Raw genomic sequence first — 19,708 nt, 5'->3', positions numbered from 1 at the left:
GTGTTATTTATTGCATCATTTGTCTCCAAGAGAACATAGCATTCAAGGACCGATGATGTCTGCAAGATTATACAGTATCAAAAGAATTATCTGATCCCCCTCGAACAATGAAACAAGATTTATTTAACTTGTAATTTATCTCATGTTTACGCGGGGTTTCCTCAGATTTATCTGGGGATTTGTATCTTAGCGGGAGATAATTCAAAGAAAAGATTGTGCGTCTGGCACAGTGCTTATTCTGTCTCTGTCTTATTCATGATTTCTCTCGCTCCATGTCTCTGTTACTTTTCATTTTTCTCTGCCACTCATTTGTCTGTTCGTATTTCTTCTTTCTTCCCCTCTGTCTGTAGATGGACAAATTCGGCAAAGCGGTGAACTACGCAGACGGCGCCCTCTCCTTCATAGAGTGTGGAAATGCTATGGAGCGAGATCCGCTAGAGGCCAAGTCACCGTACACCATGTACTCTGAGACTGTCGAGCTAATCAGGTATGTATGGATGCAGAAACAGACGTGACGTCATCAAGTGAAATGAAGAAACTGCATTTGGGAAAACATTTCATTTTGCAACTCTCTGGTCTCCTAATGATTTTTTAGAATTACACTGATAATTGTTAGGTTTTCATAGGAAGAAAGGGTTTTTTTTTCTTCTTTGCACTTACAGTAACAGGTTGTCATCAGTCCAAACACATACATTTGGCAGGGCTAGCTGTATATGTATGTGGAACTATTTTTGTCTGTGGATTTTGTAATGCATTTAATATTCAACATGTTTGCAAGGCACGTTTGATCCTGATCTCCTTGAATCATTTGATTAATTAAAAGGAACATTAAAAGAGCAACCATACCACCCATTTCCATGAAATGTTAGTAGGTCTTTAGGTGGGAAGATGGAGGTGTAGATTTCCCTGAATATCAATTCCTGCAGGAAATGTTCCTGAACATTTCGGGGATAAGACTTTGTGTATATAAAAATGGCTTAAGGGAGCAAACTGGGAGTAACAAACGAGTGCTACCTCTGAAAGCAGGCAGGTTGTTACAGCAGGTTGCTGCAGTGGGAGTCTTTTAAATGAAGGACTCAGGTTCAGCCTCTGCCTATCTGCACTCGTCCATCCTGCTGAAGTGTCCTCGAGCAAGACAATGAGCGGTCACCTGCTGTAGGGCTGCTGATCTGTGTCTTTGGCCTTTGACCTCGCTGAGGGGGAAGCAGAGGAAAAGCGTGGGTTTCCACAGAGATCAATAAAGTGTAAAGGTGTAACTCCTCTCCTCCGACTCATCTGTCATTGCTGAATTTCACACACACTGATTATCCACCTCGCTAAGCAATCAGTGGGGATCACTGGGGGCTGGAGGCAACAGCTGACCCCTTCAGTATTTATTGAAATACCCAATCAATAACCAGAGGAGAAATGCATCGTCCCATTGGGATGGATAAAGCTAACCTGTAGCTCGTCTTGCTTGAGGGCACTTCAGCAGGATGGAATGCTAGCTGTCAGCAAGCGGAAGGAATTAATCACAAACGCTCAGCTGTTTTATATTCTTCATGTTCAGAAAAAACAGTTCCTTGAATGATTTTAACTTTGATTTTCCAATTTAAAATGAACCCCGAGTATACATATATTACACTATCATGAGAAAAATAAAGTGTGTTTTCATTTCACGACCATAAATCACTTGAAATGTCAGCACATGAGTTATGAGCGTCCCTCCCCTGCAGGTATGCCATGAGGCTGAAGAACTTCAGCAGCCATTCGGCCACCATCGCTGAGAAGAAACTAGCTGTGCTGTGGTATGATTCTCTTGTGTGTTTTCCTGTGTGTGTCTGTGTGTGTGTAATAAACACAGAGCAGTAGCAACAATCTTAGTGTAACAACATTTTCATATACTTAATCTAAATCTCTCTTTCTGTTATTTGTATGAACTGCAAGTTGAACTTCCCTGTTAACAACATAATCTTTACCTGAAGAGCTACACATTCCTGAGTTGTGATCATTGGCATAACTGACAAACTCAGAGTCCTCTATAAGGCTACCTCTTCTGCTTTATGGATATGTTTCATTCATAAAATTGAAACCCAGGATTTAACTTCCCGGTATCTGAAATCAGCAGACAAAAACAGAACAAATTCAGGAGTATGGAAAATGGTTTTATATGAAGTTGGATAGTCAGAGATAGCATATTATGTTATATTGATGGTGAGATGGGTGACAGGGGCCTGCATCGAGACTGACTTTCTTCAAGTGGAAAAAAAAAAACCGTCCAAAATTCACATTAAGGTGCCGATTTATTTCAGATTTCGCTACTTGAAATATATGGAAACTAGTGCACATTGGATGTTTCATTTGAATAATTAAAAGACAATTTAACACAAAAATAATTGTCTTAAGTTTCATGTGATAGCTATTAGTTAAGCTACTTCAGAACCAATCTGTTCAGTCGAGTGGTTCCTGAATGGTGCCCATTCATTCTTACAGTGATTCCAAAACACTGCTGTTAGTTGGTGTTTTTTATACCTCTCTGAATTAATGAATTTACATTTCACAAAGATGTGGATTTTAACACAACCATACAATAGTCTTATACATTTCCCACACTCTTCACTTAAGTTCTTTCTAATCCACAAGGACTAGTTGGGCATGTTTGAAGTCAGGGTGCATTTTGTGTGGTAGACATCAAAATAATATTGAGGATGAAGCTTTAAAGGGAATTTGCACAGAGGTTTCATCTGCTTTCTAATGGTTTTGTTTCCATAGTAACCGCTGTCTGTCTCTGCTGTATCTGAGGATGTTCCATCTGAAGAAAGACCACGCAGTCAAGTACTCACGGTCACTCATCGAGTACTTCAAGGTAACACACACACACACACACACACATTCTTGTTTCCATCACTTCTGGGGACATTACATAGACTTACATTACATTCGCTTCCTGGAGGCTTAATCATAACAATAAGCATTACTTGCCTAATCCTAACCTTACTGTAACCTAACCCTAACATCAAACTAACCTTAAAGCAAAGCAAGTGTTCACCCTAATTAATGATTTATACTGTGGGGACTTACATTTTGTCCCCTCACAGTGTGAGGAGACAAAATGTACACACACACACACACACCCACACACACACACAGACAGACACACACACACACACACATGCTTGGATGTGGACTTCCTACACTTCCTTCTCCTCTGTCTCATTTTCTCCCCGTGGTTGGAAAACATGAAAAGCTAATTACGATCCCTCAAATACATTTCATATTCATTTTCATGGTGCCTGTGCATTAATTTTGCATGCCGTTATTAAAATCCATTCTTTCTCTTTGATATTAATGTATTAATTAGCTCCATCAATCATCACAGTGGATTGTTAGGGTTTAATGTGCTTGTTTTGATTAATTATGTTTAGTTTAATTAATTACTGAGGATGTCATTATCACAGTGCACATTTGCGTTGATGGGATTAGATTTCTGCACAGGGACTAACTGGGGGTTTAGCTGCATGCGTGTGTGCAGGCTGTGTACATACCGCATGTGTTGACAGACAGAAAAAAAAAAATCTGTGAGCTCAGTGAGAGCAGTTAATTTTAAAAGAGAAACAGCATGAAAAGAGTCTCACTTGTACAGTATATATATTTATTTATCCACATGACACATTGATATGGATTTTAAGTGCTTGTCACTGAGCATCATTATGTGACTTAATGTTCAGAAATTACACACACTGTACAGGAGCAGACTGGTGGTTGGACTCATGTTATTGTAACATTAATATTGCATTGTCTACAGCGGTTTTTCATATCACTGGTTAAATGGAGGGTTTGAATCTGAAATATAAAGCAATAGATATTAATCACTCAGTATTTTAACTCACTGTATTATTTAAAAAAGCATTATTTGAAGGTATTTACTTCTGAATTAAACAAATTAGTTCAGCTTTCATACCTTTATTTAATCAATTCATTGAAAGCAAGCAGCCTTTTGGCTAAATCTGATGCATTTACAGCAGTGTTTATTAATGTGCGCTGACCTTCTTAAGCCGACAAATAAATAAACCATTGACTGGTATAAAAACTGGAAACAGGTGGAAATCTCTGAATTCTGGTGGATGTTATCATCATTATCACGTTCCTTCATTCTCTTAGCCTTTCTTTCCCATAAACCATAAGAAAGCATGTTTTCATAAATTTGTCTTTTTGTGACCCAGAATTCAGCCAAGAGTTCCCACCAAGCACCGTCTCCCTGGAGGACCAGTGCGAAGTGAGTACACACACACACACACACCTCCCCAACTACACAGATAATTGAGAATTTATAATTCACCGCAGCTTTGCCTCAAAATACCACACTGCCCCTGACTGCCACTTTCTCACACAAACCCCTCAGGGAGCAAATGAAGGGACTGATTTGTTGTGGATGTGAGAAGACTGGAGGGGCTGCCGGTTGAGAAGGAGTGATGATAGATGGAGGAGGAAAGGGGGTGGGATGTGAAGCTAATAAGTTTGGACAGCTCCGACACTGCACAACACAGCAGGACTCTGAGTGTGTGTGCGTATGTGTGTGCAGCACTGAATCAAGCACAAGTCGTTGGGTCAGCGAGGGTCAAGGCCACATCACAGACATTACATCACTGCCACAGTCACACACCCAGCTGTGCAAGGCAGGGGAGGTTGGTTGTACTCACATGACCGATGTTCCTATACAGTAAATGTCAGAAATACAATACACTCCTCTCACTTTCTACACGTTTTGTAGCCTTAGGGCTGGGACTCTTTTAATGCATTTGATATAGTTCTTTCTAAAGTCACAGCCAAACAAAAAACAAACATTCTAAACATTAACACACTGTATCATTGGTGATGTAGCTGTGATACACTGATTTTACCATAAGTGGATAGTTGTCATGGTCACATTTGTGCCTTGAAACGTTTCCCATATGTTTTCCTGTGTTTCCTTTTTCCCCTGAGTTTCCCAGTACTCTTCTGTCTCTCTGTGGCTGTGGTGTCCTCCCTTTACTCTCCTTCTCTCTAACACCTGTTCTTACTGCACACCTGCCTTCCAAAAGCCACGTTAGTGCTGTTCTAATCCCTGCCTTCTCCTCTCCTTGTCGACTCATCTGCTCTTTTTGCACTCTACTGTGGTTCGCTTTTTGTTATTTTTTCCCAAATAAGTCCAACTCTTCATTGTGTCCGCAGTCTCATGCATCTGGTTCCAAATGTTCCACTTGACTTGTGACAATAGGAAGAATTTGTAGCCTCTGTCTCATGTATTTGTTTCTTTTTGGTTCTAGCAGACCACACAGTTTAAGCTGCAGTAATCACTACATTTACTGTATATCTTCAAAGACTCAGATGAGAATTAATATCAACCTTGCCCCTGCCATCAGTTAATAAGAGAGTTTACGTGTCTTTCAGCCCAATGTTTTGGTTTTATGGTTCGATTTCTCCACTCTCATCGGCGGTTGTTTCTAGCCACAACAGGCAGCTCTTTGCAGTACAAAGCTCTGAAAATCCCACTGCACACTACCTGCCCAGCACTAACACCTTTCTGTTTAAACTTTTAGCTTCCCCTCCCAATCTGGCGCTCTTTCCCATGCCTAATTCTCTTCTACTTTCTTTTACTTCTATTTCTCTGATGAGGAGAAATATATTTTTTCCCATCAGCATCTCACCTCTTACCTTTTCCCACACCTAGTTCACATGTTGGGTGCAATCACTGGTGGAACAGATTTAATACCTTTCAACCCACAGAGGCCAGTGCAGCTATGTTTTTCTTCATTTCAAAATCTGGTGTGGATTACTTATAAAAATAAGAAACTAAGGAAGACAGTATTTGACAGACACATCTTTGACACCAGTGAGTGTGTTTGGAAAATACGTAATAGCTTGGCTGAAAACAATTGGCTGAAAGACGTTAGTGCAGACTTGTTTTCATTTGTAATCAAATAATGCAAAAGCAATTCCAGCATACCTGTTTAGTTCTCTTGGTATCACTGGCACTCACTGCCTCTCGATATTCTCCAGGGTCAATGGGACTCCATCTCCCCTCTCACTCAGCCCCTCGCCAGCCAGCAGTGGAGGTGGAGGAGCAGGAGGAGGAGGATCTGCAGGTGCCCCAAGCTCTTCAGGAAGTGTGGCCATTCCCCAGCGGATTCACCACATGGCTGCCAGTCATGTTAATATCACCAACAACATCCTGCGGAGCTATGAACACTGGGAGACAGCTGACAGACTGGCTACTGATAGCCAAGGTAGGACTACAGCTGACAAATGACTTCACCGTATGTATTTTCACACTGGCGCTGTGACATAAATCTTTTTGCTCTCGTGTTTTAGCACTACACTCCCCAAAGATCTGTTTAATCAAGTTGGAGGTTTACTACTTTGGCCAGAGTTAGACATAAAATAGCCCCTGCTTATTCAGCTCCTTTAGTCTTATGAATAGATAGTTGTATCAGAGACTTTTCCATTATTCTCTGGCCTAATGAACATTTAAACCTTTATCCCCCTTAATCCCTTTTTCACCCAAACAAAGAGTAGATACTCTACCTGGGCTTACTGGATATCTACATTTTATCTGTCCAGGCTGGACCACAATGGCTGGCCACTAGACTTAATAGAAACTACTTAGCAAGCTCAGAAACCTTTCCTGCCCTCAGAAGCAGACTTAAAATGATTTGTGGAAAGTGCTGTAAATCAAGGGTACAGATGAATGGCCTGACTGTACTTCTTGATGCCTACAGCACCATTGAAAAAATGGAGTGCTCATACAGAGTAACCTTCAGTAACTGTTTCTCACTCATCCTCCTGTAGAGTTCTTCCAGGAGCTGGACTCGGTGATGGAGCCGTTGACTCAGCAGAGCACCATGACAGAGCTGGTCCGATACATCAGACAAGGACTGCACTGGCTTCGCATAGAGGCTCACCTGCTGTAAGGACTGGACCAGAGCCAAAATTTTTTTAAAAAAAGAAAGAAAGAAAAAGAAATGGGCCTGGGAGCTAGAACTGGGATAACAAGTGAGATGAGACTCAGGACGATGCTTCAGTTCCCACTGGGATCCTTCCAATGACCCGACACCACTCACAGCAATGTAACAGCATAGGCTGGGTGGATTAATTGGGCTGAAATTCACCTGCAATTAGGCCTGAACAGTAATTAAGTTTGCAAAGTTTAAAAGTGAATCACACGATATAAATTAGCATATTAAAAAAGGGGCTCATGCTTTACTTTTTAGAGCAACTGTAACAGTATATCAGTGCAGGTAGTTTGAATTCATAAAGGGGCAACAGAAGTTACCAACCTCCCTGTGTCATTGCATAGAAACAAGAACAAGAGAGGAAAAAGATAGATTTACTTAGATCATTTTCAATAAGATACATAAGAGGCTGGTGTGATTAAAAAGGATGAAGGTAAGAAGGAGGTTCATCTGTTCCAGCAGTGGCCTAGAAATCTGTGATTGGGACAAGAATTAAAGCCTCAGGCCTATATTGATCCAAGAGAGCACTGGTCTAATCCATTATATAAGTACCACTGCAGTAAGTAAAGGGGCTCAGGTACTACCACTAGAGCCTCCATCAGGGCTTAGGTTAGTCCTCTGCTGCTATTTCAGTCAAATACTAGAAGCAGCGTTTTGTATTCCTTCATTAATTTGACATCATACAGTAATTAGTTACAGTGATACAAAATGGATTCTGAAGAACACGTGCTGAAAACAAGTAAGTCAAATTTTACATTTTTAAAGTCATAAACCTTAAGAATTTTTTGCATGGCTGAATTTTATTCTGCTATTGCCATGAAACTGAATTACACTCATTAGTAACCTGTAGTTTGCATTATCAGTGGCAGAGTCCACCATTGTTTCACATTCAAATCCACACATGCACAAGAGATTAGTATTATGCTAAACCAGTGAAATCTTAAAGGTTATAACTTTAAATCGGTCCTTAATCCTGGGTCCACACGAAATCAGATTTTTAATGTTTGTTCAAATTTCCTCGTATACCTCTAAATAGGGGCAATTTGAAAGTCTGAAAGCTTTCTACACTATGTCAATCCAATCCCGAGTTTATGTGCCAAATACTAAACTAGTATATAAAAAAACTAAAAATGTGTTTTTTGACATAGTTTATAGAAGTTAGATGTTGTCTAGGATTTTGCCACAATAAAAAAATGTCTACCTTTTGAATTAAATTAGGAACTGTCTAATCAAAGACTAAGTAAAGAAGATAAAGAATTTAACCAGGTATTGTTGCTAGCTTTTCATACTTGATTGTTTTTGAGACTTGCTGCATTGGACAACTTTTAGTCCAAAAAGGCTTTGAGGTTTAATAACATCTATATGTCATGACACTAACATTTTTAAAGCTTCAAAGAAATCTCTGAGTGTCAGAATAACCACAGTTTGCCCACCCGCCATAAAGCAGCGCACATGTGTCCCGTTTAAGTGGTTTGTTTAAAAGGAAGCTGTAAGATCTCAGATGTTGAGCCTCTCAGTACAAATCCAAGTGAAATAACAGTCACTATGAGATGTATCTAGCTAGAATGAAGATTTTAAGACCTGGTCGAATTGCAGTCCGGGGAGTTAACAGCTCAGCAGAACAAGCACTCAATTCACTGGTCCTACAAATGAAGGTTTTCTTCCATCAGAAAAAAGCATTTGTCTGGTTCTTCTCTTGCTGGTTATAGGGCTTTGATGAAATTCTGCTCAGTTCTATTTCCCATAGTAACCCGCCCACTAGGTGTCAAACACTTATGGGGGAAAAAAACTACAAGATTCAGAATGATTTGGCTCTAATTAAGCACCCACCAGTGTGCAGATCAAGTAAACAAGGTGACATCTGCTTTTCTGTCCTGAAATCAGCAGCAACTTTGTACAGCGCTTAATGAGATCAAATCATCTGATGGCTATCTTGTAGTCGTTTCCCAACATTTGTCGTGTTGTGTTGTTAGTGTGCATATGTGTACAGCTGACTGTCAAGTCTATTTAAATCATAACCTGACTGGACAATAATGATGTTCATGTACCATAATGTACAGACTGTGGTTCTTGAAAAAGTGTTTTTGTTTTTAATGTCTTGTGACTGATTCAATGTGAATGAATGAGGAAATGAAACAAGAAAATATGGTATCTATATGTGTGTGTGTGTGTGTGTGTGTCAGAGAGAGTGGGTGTGTGTGTGTCTATGACTGTGTGTGTCCATGCACAGGCTATGGCTGCATTTACACAGCACCAAACATAATCAGATTTTTAACCCTTTGTGGCACATTAAAAAACAAAGGAGACCCTGTTGTATCCATGTGGTGTCTCATCTGTTTTCACAGCTGCCATTAAGACTTAAGATCTGGATTATTTCTCATGGTCTCTGTAAATCCAGCACATCCAGCATGAGTTTTTAAGTTTTGGATCATTTGACCATTGCTGAATGTGTATGGATGACAATGCAGATGTGAAAAGTAATTTTCACTTTGACAAAAAAAAAGAAACTCAAGTGCCTCTATTTGTGTCCAGTGGGATTTGCTCTATTTATTTAAGAACAAAGAATTAATCCAAATGATTTTCCATACCATATTGGTATAAATATGAGATTGTTTTTCGTAAAATCAAATGTTTCCACAAGCTTTTTACTGGCGTTTATGATGACACCAGGGTTTGGCTTTAAAGAAAATGTGTGATTTATCTTGTCAAATTTGCATCAGTTACCTTTTTTTTTTCTCTTGATGATTTGAACAAGTATGGGTTTGTCTGAAATGCCTGAAAAGATTAAACCATCGCATGCAATAAAAGATAGCTTCAGACCAAGAACTACTTGTGTCCATTTTGAAAAAAAAAAAAAAACAGAAAAAAAACAATGTATTTTTTTGTTATATAGTTATTGACAGTGTGAATGTTCAACATCACCTGAACATGCAGAGCAGTTTCAAATGCACAGTGCTAAAGCTAAACATCAAGTCACTTAACAAGAAAAGTTTGACATTTTATACACTCAAATAAGCTTATTATTATCTTTTCTAAATGGATTATACACTAAATACACAGCCAGCAGCCAGTTAGCTTAGCTTAGCTTAGCATAAGGACTGGAAACAGGAATTAACACATCTAATATCTAGTCTGTTTTATGGCTGGATGATATATCAAGTAAATTGGATTCAACCAAATTTTTGTTTTTGAACAATTTGTGTAATGTTTCTTCGTGACAGTCAGAATCAGAATCAGAATCAGAATTCCTTTATTTATCCCTGGAGGGAAATTCTTTAAAGTCATGTTTTAACAAAATGCAGAAAAAGGTTTCTTCCAGTCAAAAAGTAACACAGATGTTAGCTGCTACATTAGTTGTTGTGTGACTTGACAGTCCTGTTAACTGTTGTGGTAATACAGGTAATACAGATTATTCTTGCGGAAATATCTTAGCACTAAGTAATAAAAATGTGATAATTCAATCAATTTTCCTGCAATTTAAAAGGGAAAAAGATCCAGTAAAATTGTATCAACCATAAGCTTTCCAAAATGTAGATTTTATTTACTTTGGCCATGTCGCCTATGCAGGAATTGCTGTGAGGTGTAACTTTGATACGGTTCCCATTTCCAGTTTTTGTGCTAACCTAAGCTGCTGCTGCTGACTCTACCTTCCTATGTAGCACACAGACATGAGAGTGTTACCTGTCAGCAAGAAAGTGAATAAATATATTTCAGAAAATGTTAAACTAGTCAAATGGACTCGTAGTTCTTTTCCTGAAAGCCCAAAAATGTTTATTAGTAAATATTTTGGATAACAATCCAAAACTTTATTTGCTGTGGTTTAACAACAAGTCCTCTTATTTATTTATTTTTTTTTTCATTTTCTTTTTCTTTTATTTTGTTTTTTTTTGTTTGAGGTCATGAAGCCAAATTGTCCCAATGAACCAATGGACGTCTACAACAGCCAACAAACACAACCACAAACTGTTTTTTTGTTTGTTTATTTTTTGGCCTCAGTCATTTCAAGTCAATAGTTGATCCACAGTGTTGCTCAGTCCGATTCAATGATGTTCGATGTTGTTTTGTTTTATGGTGAAACAGTGATGTTACTATATGGTTATTGTTAATTTCACACAATGGTCCTTATTTTGATTATATGCAGCGATACAATATATTTATACAATAATATGCTGTAAAATGTCAAAAACATTGCATTGGTGACATCATGGGAAGCGTTGGTTTCATCCCACTATGCTACATGTCACATGATGGTTATGAAAAAAATGTTGAATTCACGCAATAGTTCATTTGACTATATGCAAAGTCAGTATGTCGTATATCCTGAAACATTTGAGAGACAGACTGCCTCAGCATGGCCTTTTATTCTGCTGACATCTTACTAAATATCTCATTAGCTCCTGTTACATTATCACAGTTGTCAACTTGTTTATCAAAAGCAGCAGTGACAGAAACATCACTGCTGTGGTGATTACAATAGAGAGCAAAACAGACTGACTTAATTTTTGACAACAGATGGTTACAAGCTGATAATACACTGATAATCTTTCCAGCAGTGATGAATTCTCTAATATTTGTTTGCATTTCAGAAGATCACAGATACATTTTGATTGCTTAGTAAATTGCCAAAACTGCCTCATACAGCAAACAAACTAGCAGTACTTACAGGAGGACAATATGGGATTTTTTTTTTCTTCTCAGAGTCATGTAATCTGCCAGAAAGCCGCTTTTGTCCCCTTTAGTTGTCCTCAGTTGTACCATCGGAGACATCCAAGAGTTCATAACGATATATTTGAAATTAGTCAGTATTAAATAATCATGTATTGAGGCCACTCAAGAGAGGCAATAAAACACTCTCATTACCACAAAGGTTAGCGTGTTCCATCATGTTTTCTAATTCATGCTGACACATAAAGTCCCTCTCAAGCTATTATTTAATATTATCTGCTATTATTGTGGAGAGACCTAATATCTTTAACTGTAACAGAATATACAGAATACACCACTTTAGCAAATAAGTTCTGCAATCAACCTACTGTTTATCTGTGTTTATTTACTGCACAATACACTTACATAACAGTTTGACATTTTGGGAAATACAGCTATGCTCTTTCTTTACAAGAGTTAAGAAAATTGGTACCACTCTTAAGTCTGTTCTTTAACTATGAACCTAAAACCAGGAGATAATTAGCCTAGCTTAGCATAATAACTGGAAACTAACTAGCCTGCCTCTCAGAAATTTGCATAGCACCAAAAAGCTCACTAATTAAAGTGTTAAAGTGTTAACCCATACACTAAACCAAACTACTAAGAATAAGTTCCAGGGACAAAAACCACAAACTGCCATCTCAAATCGCTTCCAGTCTTTATGTCAAGTTAGGGTAATTGCCACGAAGCTCTATCTCAGTATTTAATGCACACAAGCATTGTACCAAACGTTTTCAGAAAGAAAGTGATTAAGCACACATCCCAAAATGTTGTGCACTTTCTTTAATAAGAACTTTGTGTTATAGTTGATAGAAATATGCTATTAAGCAAGTTAATCACAGAGCTTTTTTGTCAGCTAAAAATTAGCCAGATCATTCCCTATCAATTTTACAGTAAACTGGAAAACTTTAAAAAGCAGCAGCATAAATTTAACTGGTCAATGAGTAATATTCGGTGTGTTCTTTGACAAGGTTGATTTGATGGTTTCACTGTTCTATGGTTTCTCAGTTATTCTGTAATAGCTATCATTTGTATCCTCATACTGGGATGTAATAGTGGTAAATCATGCAGAGCTTCTAAATGGCTTAGGTGAACATAACCCATTAAAAAACAGGAAGTTAAAGAAAACTGTGTTGACTCTGAGCATTTTCATATTTATATATCATATCATTCTATTCCCTGCAGTGAAAAATTGTCAGCTGGTCTGGTTGGTGAGGTAGAATAGGCCCAGGTCAGTTAACTCCATAACTCAGAATTTTGTCTTTAAAAGTTCAAAATGTAGTCATTTTTAACTAATTAATCACTTTACTTCACCATCAGTAGTTGTTAGGGCCTGATTTTTAGAAAACGAAGACACCCTTAATGATAAACCTCATCGATTCCTGTCACAACTCTTCACAGTATGACTTGACTTGTCCATCCTGTAGCTTAATATAATAATCGACACTGTTCCTTATGATGATCTACTTTGGTTACTTCAAATATAATACAGAATCAAAATCCATGTGGCATTTATTTAATGTCAAAATGCTGCACTGCACTTTTAAAGTGTTGGACATCCTAGTATATATTAAGCCAGACTTTGGTGGTTTTGAGATAGGCAGCACGGCACCTCTGATTCAGCCTGGCAAATCTCTGTCTGTGGTTCTGATGATTCTGATCACTGGCTAAAGACAACATTGTAAAGATTTCTACAAAATAACATCTGAGAACACATCTGTCCAACATGGATCGCATTGTATTTTTACATGTGTTGCACAACTTCAGCTGTTTTCTGTTTCTATCAGTGCTATCTTTTGGCCTTTTATATGGTTCTTTTTATAATGAAGTTGTTCTATGTGATGATCAGAAGTTGTGATGCAGTTCCATTGTTTTTAAATATTTAATGTCTCTAAAATATGGATTAAAATCTGTTCAACTCGTGGTCATGCTGTTCTGCTAGTCTTATTTGTGTCTTAGAGCACTTTTCTAAAGTTCAGCCCTCATGAAGCTTTGCAAACCTGTCATGTTTTTTAATGTACATCTATAGAACATAATCCTTATTTTCAAATAGCATTTTGAAGTTTCTTATTGAATAAATGTAACAAGGGAATGTATACAGAAATTCACTGTATTAAAGTGAAGATGTAAACACCATAATATAATTATATAGATTCAGTTTTCTAAATGAATGCAATCTCCCATTTTGCACTCAACAAGATTCATTTATAAAAAAGACCTTTGAGTAGCCTTGATGTATTACATTATAAGAGCCAAGCTAGTCTTATTAGCATTAATGGACTCTTACTTTTACATCATAACAACTATTAGCCTGCTTCACCCTGCATGATTAATTCAGTGAATAAAGCCGTACATTAGAATTCATAGGGAAGAAGGAGGCCGTGTGTCTTGTAAAAGTAAGAGAGATGATGAGAATTGCTCGGACACCAGTGTGAGAGAAACAAGAAGAATAAAGACAGAGGAAGACATGGAGTCTTGGTGAATTTAAAGTATTTCCCTCGATGAGTCAGGAGGTGCAGAATCCAGTTGCAGAACCTGAGGCATTTTAAAGGAGTGTGTGTAAAGCCTCGTGTGTGTCCTTAGTGTAGAGCCAAAACACTGACAGCTTAGATTTATAGGTTTAATTGCCATAGGTAACCATGCAGTCACACAAGCTCTCAGAGATATTATTTAGCATCACACACACAAAACACCCATGTACACAGAGACTAAAATGTATAGGCAAACCACTAACATGTGAAAAGATGGACAACACATCTCCACTTCCTTCCACTGTACAAAAGTGAAGCCAAAATATTGCAGGTACAAGAGCCGCCACCTCATTCTGGTGACGCCATTTGGACCCTGTGCAGTAGTGATTGGTTAGTGGAGCTCTAAGTATTGTCACATCTCCACATTCACTCATCAGCTCAGCTAAAACACACTGGATTTCAGACGTGTGTTTAGACAGCTGGATGGAAACACAGCTAATGTAGCATGAGCACTAGAACCTCATGCGCTCTGTGTTATTGATGTTGTACATGTGGACTGGTGCTGTGATCAGGTTGGCTACTGTGCAAGTTTCCCTCTGTGTGAGCAGTCCCAACACACTGACAGTTTTAAAGTTGTAAAAAAAAGGTCATTATCCACCCCCATTGTATATTCCTACAGGCAATTTGAGTGTTAAAAAAAACAACAACAACAACAACAAAAACAAGTTTCTGTTTGAGAAACTGAATGAATTGAATTTATTAATTGTTGGTGAAGTCTGCACCCTAAGCAGACTCTCTGGAAGTCTGCAAAAAGTCTTCCTCTTGAGAGGCCTTGTGGATTGGATGAAATGTTGGACAACCCTCAGCAATGCAATTATGTAAACAGAAAAACCTAAAGCACTACACAACAGGGTAACACTTTTGTATATAAATGCAGATTTTTCTGATGATGACATTTTAAACTCATTCCCCCAACAACACCCTCTCATACTTCTAATGGGTCTTTCGCTAAAAAGGTGAGGTTTCCCTTACCAGCAACTGCTAAAGAGTTGATTACAGACATTCAACTTCATTTAAAGAAACCCAATCAGAAAATTAATTCCTTTTCTTTCATCATGCAGAGCGTTGCAGAGCCTTTGCCACATGCTTAAAAGTCCATCAGCCATTAGATTATACATGCTTATTTTGTGGATCTGGTGCTAATCCCAGCTGACACTGGGTGAGGCAGGGGGCAACTGTGACACACAGAGACTGACAACAGTCCACACTCCCATTCACAATGCACTCACAGGTAGGAGCCACCAACTGACCTCAGCTCCATGTGTCTTACAAAAAAAGACTGTACACAGAAAAGAATCCGGTTCAAACTGAAACCCCTCTTGCTGTGAGGCGACAGTGCTAAACGCTGCAGAACTGATAGTCAAAACGGAGGGGTTTCTTTCCAGCTCTGTGGTTCACTGCTCCAGCAGCGCTAACGAGGAAAGAGCTCATCAGCTCTAATTGAATGACTCCTGATTAAACTGGTTTCACATTGGCAGCTAACATATCACATCTTGTCTGACTTCTAATTGACTGCTTCCTTGATGCTCCATGCGCTCTGGAGACAGATGTCTACATTGTGGGTCAGTAAAGACTGCAGAGCAGAGAAGCACTGGCATGTTTGAAGAGCTGAAATAAACTGGCTCACTGCAGAGGACGAACGGAAATGATCCTGCCAACATCTCGTGTTCCTATTGTCAGGCGTCAAAACAAATGTTAGGGTGTGTCTCACAAAACACAGTCTTGGTGATTCTTACACACACGCACAAAAAGGTTCTTTGGTGGAGCGGTGACTAATATGCCATCCAAACAAAGAACTCATTGAGAAAGTATTGAGTCCACCACCATGATTGGTGGACAGTTGACTGGAATTCAAGTACACAAAACAAGTGTAAAGACTTAAACGTGATACAATGTAACAAATAATGACATATTTCAAGATTTTGATAAGGAAATTTGATTTCACTTACCAGGCAAACAAATCAGCTATCAGGTAAACAAATGTTTCCAATGACAGCTGGTGGCCATTCCTGAGGATCATTTAACCAAAGGTCACCAAGCAATTTGCAGGGATGATCTTTCAGCCCACAAAGTTAGAGCCCTGGAGCGCGTCACTGGAGCACAGAAATGTAACTGGATGACATGATGACGGATGTTCTTCAGATGTTCACAAAGGCACCTCCTGTTGTATTTGTTTCACCTCCAGCGTGCAGGTGTAACTAGTAACATTAATTGTGGCCTGCTGGCACACTACATGCAATCAAACCCTATTGTTATTACAGCACAGGTCTGTTGCCTCATATCTATACAAGCTAACATTCCAGATCATTAATACAGATAAGTTTTTAAATCTGAAAGATAGCATCAAACTAAAATCCTGTTTAAAGGTAATGTATGTTTTTAACTTCAATATCAATATTCTGAGTCTAAAGTCTGAAGCACTAGCCTCAAACTGTGTCCATTTAAAAACCTTTCATTTGATTTTTCTGTGGCAGTCATGACAGATGGTGATGGCCATTAATGTTCTAGTTGTATTCAGACTCAAACGTTGACCATGAATGTGTCTCAGTCCATTACTGTCAAAAACAAGAAGCTGCGGCACATTTTAACTTTCTTACTAAGTCTCTACAAAGTAAACCTGGCCAGATAAAATACTATAAGCTGTTTAGACTCCAAAGAAGGAGACAGCTAAGTTTACAATATTAATTTGGTCATTGAACTTCTGCTTAAAAACAGCTTTTCTGAGAAATAGTCTGTAACTACTTTCTCAAGTTCTTGGCCAGCGAGCAGACTACAGTTTGTTTACTATTGCTGGATTCATCTGCACACAGTAAATACACACACACACACACACACCCTTGAGATGAACCCTGTCATGATGCAGCTGAGCTAAGCGGTTTATACACGCATACACATACTCTTCTCTCTAATGTAATTGCGTGTCACCAACGTTAACAGAGAGGCAGTGTGACCTGCCAGAATATGAGCCTGTAGCGATGATACGATTACTAGTGTATGAAACATAATGAAAGACGATGAGGATGAAACAAAGACAGAGTGGATTGGAGAGAAGCAGGTAAGACAGAGTGAGAAATGACACCAGCAGAGGAACAGAGGACAAAAAAGACCAGTAGGTAAACATTAATGTAATTGCCATTAGATCAAATTGATCGTGGTCAGAGATCACTGCTTATGATGATAAATATTGATCTAACGAAGCTACTGCGGCAGAAATATGGGCTGACATGAAAACAGAGAAGAGGAGAGCAGTTACAGCAGCACGGACTCAGATCTCCATTTCAAAACATGACCATGAAGCTCTGATAAGCCCAGTGTAGCAGCAGCAAACAGCAGGTACACAAAGTTAACACACAGTTTGCGAACATAGCAGACTATTTGGAATGTAAAAGAGACAGATTTTTCCCTCAGAAGACCAAAAACACAGCTAAGAACCAGAAGCACAAGTCCTAACTAACGCTAATGTATGTGCTGCTATAAATAAAGATTTTATTTTATTTTATTTTATTATGTCAGACCAGTTGCCATAATAAAATGTTGGCAATGTGTGTTCATGTATAAGAGAACATCAAATGTGTACAAATTGGTATAGTTCATTCATCTTGTGTCCTCATCATTTTGCAGCCATCTTTGTAACAACAAAATCAGATATTTTAAAGCACCCCAAAAATCTGTTTTGCTTCTTGTTCCTACAGCTGATCCACTGCAGAATGACGTATGTGCAAAGTCTGACACTACGAGGCTGTTTTCACAGTCACTGCTGAAAGTGTAAGGAGGAAGATGAGAAAATCTTAAAAATATTGTTCCATAGCTTTACTTAAAAAACTCCACAGGGTACTTTTAAAGGTGATAATAACGTGTTGCGTTGGCAGTTTGTTGCTAAGAAAATTAGTATTTGTAGGTTTAACTTTTGCCAACAAAACATTTTCATGTTTTACAAATAGTATTTATCAATTATAGAATTAAAGTTACAACAGATCATGAAAAAATGTCAGACTGCAACCCATGAGGGAAGTATGAATGTTGATGTGTTCAAAGGAGAAGTAAACAGAATGAAAAGAGGAAATGAAATTGGCAGGGGAGAGATGTCAAGTGCTTCCATGGTCTTTGGGAAATTTTTGACTTTTCAGCACACAGACTTCACTTCAAGTCGAGTTCAACACATAGTTCTGCATGATTGCACAGAAATTGAAAAGTGGTGGGGGGAGAAAACTCAAAAGGCATGAGAATGAATTCTTACTATATTTTTCAAAATGCAATTACAAGGTTTTTAACCAGTTGTGTTGCCCGGGCAGACTGACTCTCTGGAATCATGCACAAATTAGGAAATGTTCACTTCGGTCCAAATTCTTCCAGCAGAAAAAAGAAAGATGTATACATCCTCTGCTCCACAGGAAGGAAACGACAAGAGGGAGGAAGGAGAGAAAACACAGAATAGACTGGAGAAATCCCTCAGGAGCTCCCTCACAACTCTGCAACTTTACACGTCTGCTGTGGGTGAGCACAAAATGAGTTACAACTGAGTGGTGGGGTGTGTGTGTGTGTGTGTGTGTGTGTGTGTGGACAGGCAGCAAAGTGTACAGTGTTACACTGCAGGACACACAGGATTACAGACACAAACACAGTGCAGGAGGTTGTGAAGTTACTAAAAAGCACATCAACATTTTATTTTATTTTTTTTTTTAACAAATTGAAACAGACATAAATATATTACCAGTTTGTCCTTGCCAAGCTTGAGATTTGAATTATTTCTGAAGCATTTATTTTTTATTTCCCTTCAGTAAGCTGGAGCACAGACTTCTTGAAGCTGCACTGATGCAACCAAACTGAAGTACATGCTCATCTTTCCATGTCAGTGTCTGTGTGGACAGTTTCTATTACTGTTATATCCATTGTTCCATATGTTAAAAGGACACACTGACTCAACTCCATTTTGAATTTGTCAACATCCTGATACATAATGGAATCACACTGATTACATGATTCATCTGCATCCCATTAACATGAGGGGATTTGGTCCATCGACTTTCACTGTAGCCTGCAATGGTTTCAATTCACTATTGGACCTGAAACTCATGCTGTAATTGTTTTCTTTTAAATTGCCACAGCACAAAATGTTCATGCGTCGGAACAGCAGTAAAACACAGCAACACAGTTTCATTTGCATTGAATTATTGTGGGTGGCTTTTGTTCACTTCATTTTGGCTTCACAAATTGATCTGAACTGACTGTTTACAAGGAGGGAGGCGAATAGCTAGAAGTGACATCAAGTGCAAATAGAAATGTCATATTGTTTAACACCACAATATGAAGCTGTGCAAGTCCCTTTTAGCTGTGTGTCTAAGAACAAAGAGTAAACCTGAAGCAGATGATCAGTGATACATTCAAGTGCAATTGTTCCAAAAAAGAGAAACTGGTGTCGCTATTAATCAAATCCTCAAAATTCCTTCAGATTAAAAGACTTCTTAGCAGGCAAGAGCTTCTAAAATGTGTGGGAATCATTTT

General features: G+C 38.5%; 1 protein-coding gene and 1 long non-coding RNA gene across 2 annotated transcripts in view; both read left to right on the top strand.

Moving 5' to 3' along the window:
* Positions 1-8,308, top strand: part of aff2 (AF4/FMR2 family, member 2) — a 99,255-nt gene extending 90,947 nt beyond the window's left edge. The window contains 6 exon segments of the mRNA XM_046407057.1: positions 351-487; positions 1,716-1,787; positions 2,752-2,845; positions 4,203-4,255; positions 6,019-6,245; positions 6,808-8,308. Of these exon segments, the coding sequence (XP_046263013.1) occupies positions 351-487; positions 1,716-1,787; positions 2,752-2,845; positions 4,203-4,255; positions 6,019-6,245; positions 6,808-6,929 (705 nt within the window). The 3' untranslated portion in view covers positions 6,930-8,308.
* An 8,168-nt stretch (positions 8,309-16,476) lies between these two features.
* Positions 16,477-18,692, top strand: LOC124068381. Its single transcript, XR_006844907.1, has 3 exons — positions 16,477-16,572; positions 17,899-17,971; positions 18,598-18,692. It is a non-coding gene; the product is annotated as an uncharacterized LOC124068381 (long non-coding RNA).
* Positions 18,693-19,708: the final 1,016 nt, after the last annotated feature.

The sequence above is a fragment of the Scatophagus argus genome, chromosome 12 (genome assembly GCF_020382885.2).
Source record: "Scatophagus argus isolate fScaArg1 chromosome 12, fScaArg1.pri, whole genome shotgun sequence".
NCBI classification, from domain to species: Eukaryota; Metazoa; Chordata; class Actinopteri; family Scatophagidae; genus Scatophagus; species Scatophagus argus.
The sequence above is the reverse complement of the archived record's forward strand: the minus strand, read 5'-3'. Positions and strand labels throughout refer to the sequence as shown.